Source organism: Lonchura striata, unplaced genomic scaffold (genome assembly GCF_046129695.1).
Source record: "Lonchura striata isolate bLonStr1 unplaced genomic scaffold, bLonStr1.mat Scaffold_106, whole genome shotgun sequence".
NCBI classification, from domain to species: Eukaryota; Metazoa; Chordata; class Aves; order Passeriformes; family Estrildidae; genus Lonchura; species Lonchura striata.
The window spans coordinates 657,427-671,806 of NW_027461078.1; the positions used below are offsets into that span (position 1 = coordinate 657,427).

A 14,380-nucleotide genomic window follows, 5' to 3' on the forward strand; every position below is an offset into this window, starting at 1 on the left:
GGATTCCTGGTATTCCTGGATTCCCGGATTCCTGGTATTCCCGCATTCCCACATTCCCGCATTCCCGCATTCCCGCATTCCCGGATTCCTGGTATTCCCGGATTCCTGGCATTCCCACATTCCCGGATTCCCGCGTTCCCGGATTCCTGGATTCCTGGTATTCCCGCATTCCCGGATTCCCGGATTCCTGGATTCCTGGTATTCCCGCATTCCCGGATTCCCAGATTCCTGGCATTCCCGGATTCCCGCATTCCCGCATTCCCGGATTCCTGGCATTCCCACATTCCCGGATTCCCGCATTCCCGGATTCCCCCATTCCCGCATTCCCACATTCCCAGATTCCCGCATTCCTGGATCCCCGGATTCCCGCATTCCCACATTCCCACATTCCCGGATTCCCGGATCCCCGCGTTCCCGCGTTCCCGCGTTCCCGCGTTCCCGGATTCCCCCATTCCCCCATTCCCGCATTCCCACATTCCCAGATTCCTGGTATTCCGGCATTCCCACATTCCCGGGTTCCCGGAGTCAGCAGGAGCTGGCCTGCAGGCTGGCCTCGCTCAGCAGGGAGGCGATGGCGGCGGATCCGAGTTCCTCATCCGAGCTCAGCCGCTCGTCCCGCAGCGCCGAGTCCACGGCGCGGCGCCTGCCGGAGAAAATCCGCCTCTCCCTGCAATTCCCGCACTTCTCCATGGAATTCCGGCCCTTTCCATGGAATTCCCGGACTTCTCCACGGAATTCCCGCCTCTCCATGCAATTCCCGGACTTCTCCACGGAATTCCGGCCCTTTCCATGCAATTCCCAGCCCTTCCATGCAATTCCCGGACTTCTCCACGGAATTCCGGCCCTTTCCATGCAATTCCCGGACTTCTCCATGGAATTCCGGCCCTTTCCATGCAATTCCAGCCTCTCCCATGCAATTCCCGGCCCTTTCCATGGAATCCCGGCCCTTTCCATGGAATTGTGGCCCTTTCCATGGAATTCCCGGCCCTTCCATGCAATTCCGGCCCTTTCCATGGAATTCCCGGACTTCTCCACGGAATTCCCGCCTCTCCATGCAATTCCCGGACTTCTCCACGGAATTCCGGCCCTTTCCATGGAATTACGGCCCTTTCCATGCAATTCCCGGCCCTTTCCATGGAATTCCGGCCCTTTCCATGGAATTACGGCCCTTTCCATGCAATTCCCGAACTTCTCCATGGAATTCCGGCCCTTTCCATGGAATTCCCAGCCCTTTCCATGCAATTCCCAGCCCTTTCCATGGAATTCCGGCCCTTTCCATGGAATTACGGCCCTTTCCATGCAATTCCCGAACTTTTCCATGGAATCCCGGCCCTTTCCATGGAATTCCCAGCCCTTTCCATGCAATTCCCGAACTTTTCCATGGAATCCCTCCCTTTCCATGGAATCCCAGCCCTTTCCATGGAATCCCGGCCCTTTCCATGGAATCCCGGCCCTTTCCATGGAATCCCGGCCCTTTCCATGGAATTCCGGCCCTTTCCATGGAATCCCGGCCCTTTCCATGCAATTCCCAGCCCTTTCCATGGAATTCCCAACCCTTTCCATGCAATTCCCGAACTTTTCCATGGAATCCCGACCCTTTCCATGGAATTCCAGCCCTTTCCATGGAATTCCCGGCCCTTTGCAGGTCAGCATTCCCTTGCCAGGGCTCCTTTTCCATGCCTTTAGACCCTTTCCCATCAATTTTGGGCTTTTTCCTTGGGATTTGGGGCATTCCCATGGACTTTGCATGGCTTTAGGAACCTTTCCCACGGATCCTGGAATTTTCCAGCTGGGAATTCCTTACCAGGCCTCCTTTTCCATGGATTTCAGGCGCCGCTGGAGCTGCTCGTTGAGCTCCTGCTGCTCCTCCAGCTCCCGCTGGGATTTTTTCCGGGCGTTTTCCAAGCGCTCGATTTCCTCCTCGGATTCATCCACCTGGCGCTTCAGGGCCTTCACCCGCAGGCTCAGCTGGGAATTCCCAGGATTCGGGCTCGGATTTGGGATTTGGGAATTCTGGGAGGATCCTGGGCTGCAGGGGATGGCCCTGGCCTCGGGATTTTAAGGATTTTAAAGGACTTGTCAGGGATTTGGAAGGAATTCTTAAGGATTGTTGGGGGTTTTTTTCCCATCCCAAATCATTCCAGGAATTCCTTGGGTGGGATTTTAGGGATCTTCAGGATCCAAGCTCCATTATTCCCATGGATTCCCATCCCGGGGATGGTGGGAATGTCCCCAGCCTCAGATTTTGAAGGAATTCGGAAGGAATTTTTAAGGTTCTTTGGGATCTTTCCCAGCCCAAACCATTCCAGGATTCCCCGTCGTGGCTCAGATGGGATTTCTGGGACAAACCCTGAATCCTATCCCAGGTTTTTCCATGGAATTCCAGGAATTCCAGCCCCACCTGGTCCCTGTGGCTGCTGCTGCTCTGCCGCTCCTCGTCCAGCTGCAGCGACAATTCCTTAATTTTCCGCTCCAGCTTCCGGTTGGACGAGAGCAGGACGCTCTTTTCCCTACGGAAAAACGGGAATTCCATGGATTCCCCGCCCTTTGGAGCGGCCTGACAACGGGATTTGTATGGATTTTTATGGAATTTTAAGGAATTTCAAGGATATTAAGGGATTTTTAAGAATTTTTAAGACATTTGCCAAGGAATTTTTAAGGGATTCGGGATTTGGAAAAATTTGGGAATTGAGATTTGAGATTTGGGAACTGGGATTTGGGGTTGGAAAAATTTGGGAACTGGGATTGGAAAAATTTGGGATTTGGGAAGTGGGGATCATACGGGAATTGATATTTGGGATCAGGGATTTGAAATTTGGGAAGTGGGATTGGAAAAATTTGGGAATTGGGATGGGGCACCTCTCCTCAGCCTGGAGCTGCTCCCGGAGCTCTTCCAGCTGCGATTCCAGCTGGGAATTCCGGCTGTTCCCGGAATTCCGCTGCTGCCCCTCGGAAGTGGCCAGCCGGTTCTTCAGCTCCCTGTTCTGGGAAAAATTCCCAAAAATCCCCCTGAGCCCCCGGAAATTCCTGGTTTTGCCAAGTTTCCCAATGGGGAGGAATTCCAGGAATTCTTTGCAGGATTCCAGGAGTCAGGAAGGTGGGAAAAGTGGGAATTCTGGGACTTGTCTTCAGGGAGAAGTGGGAATTCCGCACAGAAAAGTGGGAATTCCGTTGGAATTCTGCAGGAAAACCGCACTGGGAGAGGGCAGAGGACCCCAGAACTGGGACTGGTAACCAAAGGAAAAGCAGGAAAAGCTGGAAAAAACCAGGAAAGAACCAGAAAAGGCGGGATAAAAAGCAGGAAAAAACTGGGAAAACTCCTTGGAATGATGACCCCATTCCCAAGGATTCTTTTCCCAGAATTCCTCATGAAATCTGGGTTCTCCCTGGGGCCATTCCCGCCAGGATTAGAGGCTAGATCCAGGGATTTTTTCGTGGGATTTTTCCTGAGTTTTTCCCGGGATTTCCCCAGGATTTTCCCAGGGAATTTTGGGGGAATTTTCCCGGGATTTCCCGCACCTGGCGCTCCAGGGAGGATTTGTCACATTCCAGGTCCTGGCGGCTCGAACGTTCCTGGAGCAGCTCCGCCCGCAGCTGCTCGATCTGGGAAGAAAAACGGAAAAATCTGGGAATCTCCAGGGATTTCCAGGACGTTCCATGGATTTCCATCGATTTTTCCTATGATTTTCCACATACTTCCATGGATTTTTCCATGGAATTCCGTTGATTTCCACAGATTTTCCACAGATTCTCCATGGACTTTTCCATGGATTTCCGGGATTGGAGGAGGCACTGGGATTCTCTGGGAATTCTGGGAAATGTATCCCTGGGATTATTCCCGATTGGAAAAATTGGGGAAAATTTTTCATTTTATGCCACTTATGCCTCGTAATTTTGGGGGGAAAAGGAGGGAATAAAGTTTGGGAAGAGCTCAGAATACGCTGGGATTTAACCCCCAAAATTCCACCCAAGCACCAAAAATCCGGAATTCCTTTAGGAATTCTATATCCCTCTTCCCAGCCTCTTCCGATCCCCACTCCTGCCCCAACTGACAATTCCCAGCTGGAATTCCCAGCTGGATCCCTGGAGGGAGGGGTTGGAATTCTGGGAGAGTTGCGTTTCTGCCGAGAATTCCCAAAATTCCCAGGATTTTACCTGGTCCCGGCTCCGGGTCACCCTCTCGCTCAGCAGCTCCACCGAGCTCCGCTCCTCGTCCAGCTCCAATTCCAAACGTTTGGACTTTTCCTGATGGGAATTTGGCATGGAATTTTGGGGGAATTTTCTGGGAATTTTGGAAAAATTTTTTTGGGGGAGAAATTTCTGGGAATCTTCCGGGACTTCTTTAGGAATTTTCCGTTATTTTTTTGGGAGGAATTTTCTGGGAGCGGCACGGGAATCTTTTTTTTCATTTCTTGGAGAGTTTTCCAGGATTTTTTTTTTCAGGAATCCCCACCTCCAGAGCTTTGGAATGCCGGGCTCGCTCCTCCTGGGATCTCTTCCCATTTTCCAGCTCCTGCTCCAGCTCCTGGAGCCTCTGGAGCAGCAGCTCCTTGTCCAGCAGGATCCGATCCCGCTCTTCCCGCTTTTCCTGGATCGTCTCCTTCAGCTGGGAAATCTGCCAGAAAAACCCCAAAATCCCCCAGATTCCCAGCTGGATTTTCCCTCAAAATCCACAGAATTCCTGGGAAAAATCAGCTGGAATTCCCAACAAACCTCGTCCTGGAGCTTCCCAAGGTCCTGTTGGAATTTTTCCGCCTCGGTCTCGCGGTCTTGGGCGATTTTTTGGGAATCCATGAGTTCCCGGCGGGATTTTTCCTGGAATTCTTCCAGTTGGGATCTCAGTGAGGCCAGGGAGCTCTGGGACTCCGCTGTCATCTGCTCCAGCTGAAAAAATGGGAATTTCGGGATGGGGAATTCTGTGGGATGGTGCCAAAAATGGGATCTGGGGGTTGGGGTGGAAATCCCAGAATTCCATGAGAAAAGCTAAAAATTCTATGGATAAAGCCCAGAATTCAATGGAAAAAAAACCCAGAATTCCATAAGAAACCCAAGAATTCCATGAAAAAAACCCAAAATGCCCTGAAAAATCCAGGGATTTTCTGGGAAAAACCCCTGGAATCTCTTCCCAAACCTCTCAAGAGGTGCCAATCCCACAAGACGAAGATTTTGGGATGAAGAAATGCCACAATTCCATTAAAAAAAAAAAAAAAGCAAAATTCCACCCAAAAATTTCCATTTTAAAAGAAACCCAGAATTCCATTTAAAAGTCCTGAAATTCCATGAAAAAACTCCCAAACTTAGCAAAAAAATAAAAAATTCCCAAATTCCACAAAAAAACACCCAAACATTCCATTAAAAAAAAAAAAAACCCAGACAAAATTCCAGGAAATAACCTAAAATTCCATTAAAAATCCCGTCATTCCACGAAAATAAAAAAAACCCAAATTACCCCCAAATCCCAAAAAAAAAAAAACAAGCCTGAAACGCCCCGCTCCGTGGAATTCCGGGGAAATCCGGGAATCTCTTCCCGCACCTCGTGGCTGAGCCGCTCCCGCCGCCGGCGCTCCTGGCCCAGCTCCGATCCCAAATCCCGCAGCTCCCGCTGGGCCCGCTCCAGGCGCGATTCCAGGGAATCCCGGCGGCGCCGCAGCTCCCGCTCCCGCTCCGCCGCCCCGGCCAGCGCCGCGCGCTCCGCCTGCGCCCGCATTCCGCTTGGCACCGGGACTCCCAGTCCCGCCAGGCTGGATCTCTGGGAATTCCCAGTCCCGCCAGGCTGGATCTCTGGGAATCACCTCTGGGAATTCCCAGTCCCGCCAGGCTGGATCTCTGGGAATCATCTTTGGGAATTCCCAGTCCCGCCAGTTTGGATCTCTGGGAATTCCCAGTCCCGCCAGTTTGGATCTCTGGGAATTCCCAGTCCCGCCAGGCTGGATCTCTGGGAATTCCCAGTCCCGCCAGTTTGGATCTTTGGGAATTCCCAGTCCCGCCAGGCTGGATCTCTGGGAATCACCTCTGGGAATTCCCAGTCCCGCCAGGCTGGATCTCTGGGAATTCCCAGTCCCGCCAGGCTGGATCTCTGGGAATCATCTCTGGGAATTCCCAGTCCCGCCAGGCGGGATCTTTGGGAATTCCCAGTCCCGCCAGGCTGGATCTCTGGGAATCACCTCTGGGAATTCCCAGTCCCGCCAGGCTGGATCTCTGGGAATCATCTTTGGGAATTCCCAGTCCCGCCAGTTTGGATCTCTGGGAATTCCCAGTCCCGCCAGTTTGGATCTCTGGGAATTCCCAGTCCCGCCAGGCTGGATCTCTGGGAATCACCTCTGGGAATTCCCAGTCCCGCCAGTTTGGATCTTTGGGAATTCCCAGTCCCGCCAGGCTGGATCTCTGGGAATCATCTCTCTTTGGGAATTCCCAGTCCCTCCCCTTTGGATCTCTGGGAATCATCTTTGGGAATTCCCAGTCCCTCCCCTTTGGATCTTTGGGAATTCCCAGTTCAGCCAGTTTGGATCTTTGGGAATTCCCAGTCCCTCCCCTTTGGATCTCTGGGAAATCCCAGTCCGTCCCGTTTGGATCTTCGGGAATCTCCAGGTTTGGATCTTCGGGAATTCCCAGTCCCTCCCCTTTGGATCTTTGGGAATTCCCAGTCCCTCCCCTTTGGATCTTTGGGAATCTCCAGTTTGGATTTTCAGGAATTCCCAGTCCCTCCAGTTTGGATTTTTGGGAATCTCCAGTTTGGATTTTTTTGGGAAATCCCAATACCTCCAGTTTGGATTTTTGGGAATTCCCAGTACCTCCAGTTTGGATTTTTGGGAATCTCCAGTTTGGATTTTTTTGGGAATTCCCAGTCCGTCCAGTTTGGATTTTTGGGAATTCCCAGTACCTCCAGTTCGGCCGCTTTCTCCCGGAGCTGTTCCCACTTTTCCCGCTCTTCCTGGGATTCCTCCAGCTGCGATTCCAGAACTTTCCGTGCCTCCTCTGATGCCTCCAGTGCCGATCCAAGGGAAATCTGGGCCTTGGGGGTTTGGGGGAATTTTGGGGGGGATTTTTGAGGAATTTTGGGGGATTTTGCAGGCTTTTTGGGGGGATTTTGTGGGAATTCTTTTTAAATTCTTGGGGCAATTTTGGCAGAGCCCACAATGAGCGAATCTGCGACCCCAAATTCTGAAAAATTCCCCCAAAATTTCCAAAAACTTCCCGATTCCTGGGATTTCCTCCTCTTACCTGGGCAGCCTCGTCCCGCTCCCCCCGAAGCTTTTCCAGATCCTTCCGGCCCTGCTCCAGCTCCTGGGAAAAATCCCAAATTTTGGGGGAAGAATAATGGATTTTTGGGGAAAAATCCCGAATCTTGGGGGAAAAAAAATTCCTAAATTTTGGGCAAAAAAATCCCAGATTTGGGGATAGAACTCCCCGGATTTCTCCCACCTTCCGGAGCTTTTCCAGCTCCTGGGGGTCGCTCCGATCCCGATCCTCCCGCGCCGCCTGGAATCGCTCCCGGAGCTCCCGGAGCTCCTCCTCCAACTCCTCCCGCTCCAGCTGCACCTGCAGCAGCCTGGAAAACCCAACAATTCCCAAAATCCCCTCCATCCCAAAATCCCCGACCCTGTTTCGTTGGGATTTGGAGTGGAAAATCCTGGGAAATCCCAGAACTGGGAGCTCCAGATCCGCCCCCATCCCCCTTTTTTGGGGTTTGGGGGTGGAAAATCCCAGAGAATTCACATATTTGAGGCTTCCCAAATCCCGCAGCACTCCCCAGGCCCAGTTTTTTGGGATTCAGAGTGGAAAACCCCAGAAAATTCCCAATTTTTTTGGGATACGGCTTGGAAAACCTCAGAAAATCCCAAATTTCGGGTCTCCCCAAGGCACAAGACTCACTCCTGCTTGGAATTCCGGAGTTCTTCCTTGTTTTTCTGGAACATTTCCCGCCACTGCTCCGTCTCCTCTGTGCTCTCCTCCAGCTCCCGCCGCAGATTCCGGAGCTGCATTCCCAAGTTTTCCCGTTCCTGCTCCAGGCTGGATTTCTCCTGCAAGGAATTTACAAGATTCTCCAAAAAGAATTCCCTGGGAATTCGAGCCAAAATATCCACGGAATCGGTGCCGAGTCCGTGGAAATCCCAGAGCGATTCCTCCCAGTTTTTCCCGTGTTCCGCCGGGGATTTTTCCCGCATTTCAGAGGTTTGGAACACGGGGGGAAGGCTGGAATTCCCAGCAGCATCCCGAATTCCCGTCGCGAATTCCCACCTGTGCCGCTCGCTCCGTTTCTGCCCGGAGCGCCTCCACCTCGCTCCGGAGCCGCTCCAGGTGGGAATCGTGCGCGGCCACCTCGGCCTTCAGGGCGCCCCGGAGCGCCTGCAGCTCCCGCTCCCGGCGCCGCAGCTGCTCCCGGCACTCCTGCAGCTCCTGGGGTGGGAAAAGTTGGGATTCGGGATGGGGAAACCCGCTGGGAATGGGAAATCTGGGATTCGGGATGGGGGAAACCTGCAAAAGCTGCTGGGAATGGGAAATCTGGGATTTGGGATGGGGAAAACCATCAAAAGCTGCTGGGAATGGGAAATCTGGGATTTGGGATGTGAAAACCCTCACAAGCTCCTGGAGCTGCTCCCGACACTCCTGCAGCTCCTGGCAATGGGAAAAGTTGGGGAAATGGGAAAATTGGGACTTGGGATGTGGCTGTGACCCCAAAACCTCTTCCAGCTGCTCCTGGCATTCCTGGAAATCCTGGGAATGGGGAAATTGGTACTTGGGGATGGCAAAAAATCCCAAAGCCTCCTCAAGTCTACCCAGGATTCCAGGAGTTCCTGGGAACGGCAAATTCGGGATCTGGGGATTTGGGGTTCATTTCTTTGTGAGTTTTTTATTGGGATTTTTCAGATTTTGAGGTTTTAGGCGGTTTTTGTGTTTTTTTGCCCATTTTGGAGGTTTTTCGGGGTACCTGGTAGAGGCCCTGTGCTTCGGGGTCACTTTTGGGGTCCGTGGGCAGCAGCTGCCCCTCGAGGTGGCCCAGCCGCGCCTCCAGCGCCTCCTTGGCAGCTCGCAGCTCGCTCAGCCTGGGCAACGAAGGGTTAATGGGGAAATCAAGGGTTTGGGGGTTTTTGGGGGGCCCAGAGGGGATTTGTTGGGGGCTGGGTGGGATCAGGGGAGGTTTGGAGGTGTCTGGGGGGATTAAGGGAGGTCCAGAGGGTCTCCAAAGGGTCTTTGGGCCCCAAACCCCAAAAGGGACAAAGGGGGACCCACAGTGACCCCAAACCTCAAAGGGACACCCCAAACCTGCCCCCGACCCTTTAGGGGACCCCAAAACCCAAAGGGACATCAGGGAGGACCCCAAACCCCAAAGGGTCACCCCAAACCTGCCCCAGACCCTTTAGGGGACCCCAAACCCCAAAGGGCCACCCCAAACCCATCCCAAACCCTTTAGGGGACCCCAGACCCCCGGGAGTGACCCCAAACCCCTGGGGGTGACCCCAAACCCCTGGGGGTGACCCCACAACCCTGGGGGTGACCCCACACCCCAAAGGGACAATGGGGGTGACCCCAAATCCCTGGGGGTGACCCCACACCCCTGGGGGTGACCCCACACCCCAAAGGGACAATGGGGGTGACCCCAAACCCATCCCGCCGTTGGTGACCCCATTACTGGGCCTGGCTCCGCTGCAGCTCCTGGGATTTCCTGTCCAGGGCCTCCCGCAGGATTCGGGATTGGGGCGAGGCCGGAGCCCCCACGGAACTCTGGGGAATTCGGGACATTTGGGATGTTGGAGACATCCCATCCTAAAATCCCAAATCCCAAACCCATCCCAAATCCCAAACCCATCCCAAACCCATCCCAAATCCCAAACCCATCCCAAATCCCAAATCCCAAACCCATCCCAAATCCCAAACCCATCCCAAATCCCAAACCCATCCCAAATCCCAAACCCATCCCAATCCCAAACCCATCCCAAATCCCAAACCCATCCCAAATCCCAAACCCATCCCAAACCCATCCCAAATCCATCCCAAATCCCAAACCGATCCAGAAATCCTAAACCCATCCCAAACCCATCCCAAACCCATCCCAAATCCCAAACCCATCCCAAACCCATCCCAAATCCCAAAGCCATCCCAAATCCATCCCAAATCCCAAACCCATCCCAATCCCAAACCCATCCCAAACCCATCCCAAATCCCAAACCCATCCCAAACCCATCCCAAATCCATCCCAAATCCCAAACCCATCCCAATCCCAAACCCATCTCAAATCCATCTCAAATCCATCCCAAATCCTAAATCCCAAACCCATCCAGAAATCTTAAAGCCATCCCAATCCCAAACCCATCCCAAATCCATCCCAAATCCTAAATCCCAAATCCCAAACCCATCCCAAATCCCAAACCCATCCAGAAATCCCAAATCCATCCCAAATCCCAAAGCCATCCCAATCCCAAACCCATCTCAAATCCATCCCAAATCCCAAACCCATCCCAAATCCCAAACCCATCCCAAACCCATCCCAAATCCTAAATCCCAAATCCCAAACCCATCCCAAATCCTAAATCCCAAACCCCAAACCCATCCAGAAATCCTAAAGCCATCCCAAATCCCAAAGCCATCCCATACTCCAGGAGTTTTCCCGCTCACCGCCAGCTCCTGGAATTTCCCCAGCAGCCTCGAGGTTTTCCTTTTCAGGGAAATTTCACTCTCAGAGCTCCTGGAATTTGGGGTTGGATTTGGGGGGAAAAAATTGGGAAGGAAGTCATGGAAAAAGGGAAAGGGCAGGAACGGCTGGGATTCCCCCAAATCCCGAATTTGGAGAAAGTATTTGGGAACTGAGGTCATGGAGTGGGAATTTTAGGGTGGTTTTGGGGGATTTTGGGGAATTTGGGGGTTTGGGGCTCACCCCTCCTTTAGGATGCTGTAGATGAGCTCGGTGGGGTTTTCGCTGCCCCCCAGTTCCCGCTGATCCCGCAGCAGGTCCGGGGTGGATTTCAGCTTCCGGGAGGGAAAAAAACCTCAATTCCAACAAAACCCCCAAATCCCTCATTCTAGAGGGGAAAAAACCCCAATTTTACAGGAAAAAACATGACTGTATAGGGGAAAACCACAATTTTCTAGGAAACAATTCGCCAGTTTTATGGGAAAAAAAAAAAAATCCCAGTTTTGTAGGAAAAAACCCAATTTCATGGGAAAACCCCCCAAACTTAATGGGAAAAACCCCTTAAATATTCTAGGAAAACCCCAATTTTTTTTAGGCAAGCCCCCAATTTTCATATAAACCCCCCATTTTTTCAGGAATTTTTTCCCCCAGGTACCTGCATCTCCACGCTCTGCTCCTGCACGCCCCCAAAGCCGGCGGGAATTTGGGGACTCGGGGGCGGGATCGCGGCGGATTCCCGGGAATTCCGCGCCTCCAAACTCTGCGAGCGTTTCCTCGGAGCCGCCGCGGGGCCGCGGAACCTCCGCGCCGCTCGCCCGCGGGGCAAATTCCCGTCGAATTTCGTGATCAGGGAATCCACGGAGCGCAGCGGCTCCGTGTCCACGTCGCCAGGGATTTTGGGAATTTCCGCGTCCTTTTTTCCCAATTTCTCCCCGCTCCTGGGGAGAGGCGCGCTGAGGTCCCCGTGGGATTGGGATCGGCGCAGCTCCTCCGAGCATTTGGGGATTTTCGGCTGCTGATCCGAGGATTTTGGGGCATCTCGGGATCTTCCCGGGTCCTGATCCGAGAATTTGGGGATGCCCCGAGATCGCCCCGAAGTTTCCTCATCCCAGGAGGATTTGGGGACCCCCGGGGTCCCGCCTGGAATTTCGTGCTCCGAGGATCTGGGGCCCTTCCTTAGCTCCTCATCCCAGGATTTGGGGACCCCCGGGGACCCCCCTGGAATTTCGTGCTCCGAGGATCTGGGGCCCTTCCTTCGCTCCTCATCCCAGGACTTGGGGACCCCCGGGGACCCCCCCGAACCTTCCTCATCTACAAACTCGGGCCCCCCCCGGGAACCGTCCCGCTCTGCGAACGCGGGCGCCCCGCGCATCCCCGCATCCCAAAATCCCCCCGGGGCCCGGGCTGCGGGGGGATTCGGGGGCGCCTGGGGCCGCGCCCCTTGGATGCGCACGCCGAAGCTGTCGCCGCCGCCGCCGCCGCCGTTGAGCACCACGAAGGGCTGCCCGGCGATGCCCCGCACCCGCACGGCCACGCCGTAGGAGCCGCCGCGGGGGCGCGGGGGGCGCGGGGCGCGCCGCGCCTCGCCGAGCTCGCGGATGAAGCGGATCTGGACGCCGTGGTCCAGCGGCTGCTCCGCCATGGCTGCGGGACAAGCCGCTCCTTCATTTCCACCCGTTTATCCCGCATTCTCCCTTCATTTCCACCGTTCATCCCGCATTTTCCCTTCATTTCCACCCGTTCATCCCGCATTTTCCATTCATTTCCACCGTTCGTCCCGCATTTTCCCTTCCCTTCCCCGTTCATCCCGCATTTTCCCTTCATTTCCACCCGTTCATCCCGCATTTTCCCTTCCCTTCCCCATTTATCCCGCATTTTCCCTTCATTTCCACCCGTTCGTCCCGCATTTTCCCTTCCTTTCCCCCGTTCATCCCGCATTTTCCCTTCATTTCCACCCGTTCATCCCGCATTTTCCATTCATTTCCACCGTTCGTCCCGCATTTTCCCTTCCCTTCCCCGTTCATCCCGCATTTTCCCTTCCTTTCCCCCGTTCATCCCGCATTTTCCATTCATTTCCACCCGTTCATCCCGCATTTTCCCTTCATTTCCCCCGTTCATCCCGCATTCTCCCTTCCCTTCCCCCGTTCGTCCCGCATTTTCCCTTCCTTTCCCCCGTTCATCCCGCATTTTCCCTTCATTTCCACCCGTTCATCCCGCATTCTCCCTTCCCTTCCCCCGTTCGTCCCGCATTCTCCCTTCCCTTCCCCCGTTCGTCCCGCATTTTCCCTTCATTTCCACCGTTCATCCCGCATTTTCCCTTCCCTTCCCCGTTCATCCCGCATTTTCCCTTCATTTCCACCCGTTCGTCCCGCATTTTCCCTTCCTTTCCACCGTTCGTCCCGCATTTTCCCTTCATTTCCACCGTTCGTCCCGCATTTTCCCTTCATTTCCACCGTTCGTCCCGCATTTTCCCTTCCTTTCCCCATTTATCCCACATTTTCCCTTCCTTCCCCCGTTCGTCCCGCATTTTCCCTTCATTTCCACCGTTCGTCCCGCATTTTCCCTTCCTTTCCCCCGTTCATCCCACATTTCCCCTCAGTTTCCCCCGTTTTTCCCACATTTTCCCTTCCCTTCCCCATTCATCCCACATTTTCCCTCCATTTCCCCCGTTTCCCCCCCATTTTCCCTCCGTTTCCCCCGTTTTTCCCACATTTCCCCTCAGTTTTCCCCACTTTTCCCCGTTTTTTTCCAGTTTTTCCTACATTTCCCCCCCAGTTTCCCCCTTTCCCCTCCATTTTGTGCGGGTTTTTCCCGGTTCTCTTTTTCTCCATCGTTTTTCCTCCCGGTTTTCCTCTTCCCTCGCCCTCCCCCCTCCCCCCCGCATTTCTCGCCATTTCCCCCCATTTTTTTCCCCTTTTTCACCATTATTTCCCTATTTTTCCCAGTTTCTTCCCCTTTTTCTCCCCATTTTTTCCCCTTTTTCACCATTATTTCCCTATTTTTCCCAGTTTCTTCCCCTTTTTCTCCCCTTTTTTTCCTGTTTTTTCTCCGATTTCCCTATTTTTTCCCGGTGTTCCCCTTTTTTCACTTGTCTTCCCCCTTCTCCCCACTTTTTTTTCCCCCGTTTTCCCCCATTTCTCCTGATTTTCCCGGTTTTTTCCCCAGTTTTTCGGACGAGAGGTGACATTTTGGGAACCTCCACCCCGCCGCCCTCGATCCCAGAAATCCCCTGGAAGCCCCGGGAAAAAAAAAATCGGGAATTCAGGATTGGAAAAGCCGCGATTCCGCCCCAAATCCCGGGGTTTTTTTGCGGGAATAAATCGGGAATGACACATCGAGCTGCGGAATGAGCGGGGGAATTTGGGATGTTTGTTGGGATTTGGGGATGGGGCTGAAGTGCCGGGAAAATCCCAAAAAATTCCCAAAGGGAAGGAGCAGAGCACGGGATGGGGGTGGGAAAAAGGATCCCAAGCCAAATCCTCCAGAATTCCCACAAATCCCTGGAATGGCAGGGGAAGGATCCTGGGAGCAGAATTCCCCAATCCCTAAAGCCCCAAATGCCCAAATCCCTAAATTCCTGAATCCCCAAATCCCCGAATTCCCAAATCCCTATATTCTACCGTCCCTTTGGAATCACTACAAATCCCAGAAATCTCAAAATCCCTGGAATGGCAGGGGAAGGACCACAGGAATGGAATTCCCAAATCCCCAAATCCCTGGGACCGGAGTCCCCAGGAAATCCAGGAACCG

At 53.6% G+C, this 14,380-nt stretch overlaps 1 protein-coding gene across 1 annotated transcript; it reads right to left on the reverse strand.

The window, feature by feature from the left end:
* Window positions 1-525: 525 nt before the first annotated feature.
* Window positions 526-12,272, reverse strand: LOC110482668 (cingulin). Its single transcript, XM_077790555.1, has 19 exons — window positions 11,286-12,272; window positions 10,874-10,965; window positions 10,615-10,684; window positions 9,632-9,723; window positions 8,930-9,044; window positions 8,239-8,397; window positions 7,873-8,021; window positions 7,423-7,549; window positions 7,222-7,284; window positions 6,881-7,012; window positions 5,534-5,695; window positions 4,714-4,884; window positions 4,454-4,615; window positions 4,156-4,245; window positions 3,520-3,603; window positions 2,860-2,984; window positions 2,402-2,510; window positions 1,805-1,968; window positions 526-643 (listed from the first exon to the last, which is right to left on the reverse strand). Exons 1-19 carry the CDS (start codon window positions 12,270-12,272, stop codon window positions 526-528), a joined length of 3,171 nt encoding a protein of 1,056 aa, XP_077646681.1.
* Between the last annotated feature and the right edge of the window lie 2,108 nt (window positions 12,273-14,380).